This window comes from Monomorium pharaonis, chromosome 4, assembly GCF_013373865.1.
Source record: "Monomorium pharaonis isolate MP-MQ-018 chromosome 4, ASM1337386v2, whole genome shotgun sequence".
In the NCBI taxonomy this organism is placed as follows: Eukaryota; Metazoa; Arthropoda; class Insecta; order Hymenoptera; family Formicidae; genus Monomorium; species Monomorium pharaonis.
In genome coordinates, this window is record NC_050470.1 from 684,762 (window position 1) to 688,535 (window position 3,774).

The 3,774-nt window shown below is 33.2% G+C and overlaps 1 protein-coding gene across 1 annotated transcript; it reads right to left on the bottom strand.

Annotated features, from left to right (window-relative positions):
• Positions 1–272: 272 nt before the first annotated feature.
• Positions 273–3,561, bottom strand: LOC118645179 (cleavage and polyadenylation specificity factor subunit 1-like). Its single transcript, XM_036285788.1, is given in 11 exon segments — positions 273–413; positions 516–650; positions 1,006–1,140; positions 1,233–1,517; positions 1,589–1,770; positions 1,857–1,943; positions 1,946–2,062; positions 2,065–2,105; positions 2,203–2,513; positions 2,888–3,102; positions 3,176–3,561. Coding segments are annotated over 11 exon segments (1,818 nt in total). The 5' UTR covers positions 3,345–3,561.
• Positions 3,562–3,774: the final 213 nt, after the last annotated feature.

Below are 3,774 nucleotides of genomic sequence, written 5' to 3' on the forward strand. Positions count from 1 at the left end.
CGGTCGGTCCGGCAATTTTCGACCCTTCGTCGTGAGGGCTTTGGGTGCTCTTCGGTGGGAAAGAACAAATGGCACCCGGCCATCATTCGTGTTCGCGGAACACGAAATTTCGCCTTGAAATAAAGTGCGGGCGATACGTCTCGGAGCTTGCGAGTATTATTGCGTCGGTTTAGCGGCTAGAAATGCGATCGGTACTTTAAATATATATCGGGGAAAGAAAAAAACAATTCGTAAAAAAAAACCCTTCAAGAAAAATTCCATGTTCTCTACTTTCAGTCTCTGTAATCTTTTATCCGATCTTTAACTTGTACAATGTATCGGTTAGCACCAAGATTACCAGCAAATACTGTACTTCCCTGTGTACTAAATCCACTCTGATCTACCTCATTAATCTCTTGGCCAGTTTGCAGAATCTATAAATAAATTGTATTATAAAAAATCAAGTATTGTCATCTAAGATATAGATATAAAGTGGCAATATTATATAAAAATTATATATAAAAATTTTATTATACCATGGTTGAATCTTCTTGGCTCAATATCAAGAAAGCATGAGAACCTTCTGCTTCTGTTTTGACTTCATCGTTATTTAACGTGCCAATGACAGTCCACATATCTTCACAGCCAGGCAATTCAAATGTTGTCACAACCTATTTTCATTAAAAATTTATTAAAATACAATTATATTTTCTTAAATGTAATGTCCTATATAATTCGTAAGTTTAATTTTAATAATATATAATTATAAATATTTCTGATTAATCTAGAATTTTGTTTTTTCTAAAAATGTATATATAATATGTAATAATTCTATACCAAATATTTTTCTTCCAATTAAAACATTATCTAAACTAAATATTTAAAAAAATTTTAAAGAATATATATTGTATGGTACAAATTTAATTTTTACTGCAGAAGTCCTTTAAATTAATTATGGAATAAAATATAATATGTAAATATGTAATTACTTGAGGAGTATAGAACATTGCAATACGCAAAGTGCACCATTTTTTTCCATATCCAGATGTTGTCACAAGTTCTACGTCGGGGCTTGATTTTGTAGAAATTCTTCTGATAAGAAGGCTGGCTCTCCCATTGAATATTACCACATGGTCCAATGTTTAATAAGCTATCACATACCTATAAATAAAATTGTAAATAAAATGAAAGAAATAATTAAACAGAGGAAATTAATAAATAAACATGGGTAGAATAGAAAAAAACATTGAAACCTCAAAAATATATGAAGTGATCTGAATAGATGTATGAGTTTCGCTGCCGTACACTTCTAACTCTTCTGGATCTTTGATATCCAATACATCTGATGCCATCCAGTCGCCAAGAAAGTCCTGCTTCGCCTTCTTGGCTGGAGTTTCCTCACTCTCATTTTCTTCAATAGTAATCTCACCATTATTTAGATTTTTTGAACTTTCTAACTCCTTCTCTGTGAATCTTAACAGTAACGAATTACCAAGTCGAGAACCGAGGAAGAGATAGTTATCCTCACACATACATACCTAAAATTTAATAAATACATACATGTGTATGTGTGTGTACACAGTGATTAAAAATCAAGTACAAAACTTACGCATGATGTTAACACACTAGCAGCAGCCTTATCAAAGTGAAATCCACGCACAGATCGCATACTGTCAGCAAAGAGAGACAAAACATAAAGCTCTCCACTTTTTAAAGAAATAACTAAACGATCCGCAGATATAAAGGCTACCTGTGCACCTTCCAAACTCATCTTTACTCCTTCTTGTGGCTCTGCAAAGATGAAAGTAACAAGGACATATATTAGTAATTAATACATCATAAATCATATATATAATATTACTAGAAATTCCACTTACTTAATGGAAAATTTGTACTCGTGTCTGCTAAACTGTTAAGTGATACTCCATAAGGTGGTATGCTTTGATTTAAATAAATAAGTGAATAAATGCCATTATCAGGGTGCCACCTAATGGTTTTTTTACGGGTACAGCTTGATAACAATCAAATGGCAAATTGGAAACAGACCAAATAATAGGATGGACCCTTTGTTGAATATTCAAGATATGGCAACCATTGCGCAAGTATCTTGTCTTACTGCGATACGCCTATATATACACCATATTCCATAATTGTGTGATAAATGCAAATAATCTCTTTAATATTTTTTCCTTGGTATAGCATAAATATAAAACTTATTCTTACCCTGCAAATGTTCTTACTGGTTCATATAAAATTAATAATGTAGGCTCGTAATATCCATGCAGAAACTGTAAGTCTATTATATTATCCATCTTTTCTTCCAATGTTTTGAGTACAATCATATATGAGGATAATATCGGAGTCTTGTTGGAAGATGTTAATTTTGCATTGTCAAGCAAGTCACCATCATCAAGACTGGGATCTTTACGAAAAGGTAACACAACCAGTTTTCTACCAAATATTAACATTACTGCACATCTGCCCTCAGGATCCACTCTTACTATTGGTATATGATGATGATTCGTCCACCCATCCTATTTAAATAACATATAATTTAAAAGTTTAAAATATTTGCATTAAACATAAAATTTAAAGTGATAGATAAATCAATATTAGAGCAATAATTCAGCAAAAAATCTGATTTCTAAATAGGTTTCTAAAAGATTTGATTCTTAGAATTGCTATCTGAAACAGACAATATTAAATTTTTTAATGTATTTAACTTACAATAATAAAACAATATAATAACGTATCTAAAACATAAATTTAATTGATTAGAGATAAATAGATTAAAATATTTGCATTATTTCATAAAGAATAGATGTTCCAATGATAATAGTTCAAAACAAAGCTTAGTTCTTCGTAATAGAACAAGAAGCTTACAGCTCCTTTCAATATGAATTAAAACCTTTATCTCTTCCTCTTCAAAGTAATGCAACGACACAGTTCTAAGGTCATGAATATCTTGATCATATTCGACAACGGATAGTTTTGCATCACGGAAACTGAGCAGCAGTGAATCTCTTTGTGATCCAATGAGATGAACAGCCTGCATAGACATGATGTTTCCATGCAACGTGTACTGTGCCAAGCACTCCAACTTCATTTTAGGAGGACGTATTTCTGCAAGACCAGAATATACATTTTACTTTGTATATTCAAATAATGTGTACAAGGAATTAAAATCGAAACATACCTGTATATTTCTCCCTCCTTGTCATGTCGACGTCGGGAATCAGACGAAATACTCGTATAATATTAGCGCCGGCGACAACGAGACATTTCTCGGTGCGGTTGAAAAAGTGGCACGTAATCGCGTGCTCGACTCCCGTTGCGGGATGAGTACTCTTGCATATAGAATACATAACTGGATATCACCGATTGTTCTAAATTATCATGGATATATCCTGAGGAAGAAATTCACTTTTCGGCAAACAGGTCACTTGAAGAGACACGCACAAATTACGGTCTCCAACAGGTTAGGTTACAACTTAGGGCCATCACACACAAAATGACATAAGGTTTGTTCTGGTTGCCTACACTTTTACACTTCTACGAAAAATATAAGTTCTTAGGACGGGATTCATAGGCCGGTATTCATAGTCGGATCTTATATTTAAGATCATCTTAAGTACTGTCTTAAGATGCCATCAACCAATCACAGAGCCGTATTAGCATCTTAAGACATTGCTTGAGACGATCTTGAAATAAGATTTGACTATGAATACCGGCCATAGACCGATCTTAAGCTCAAGCATTGTCTTAAGTCTAGCTTCGAGCCGACTTGAGACTTAC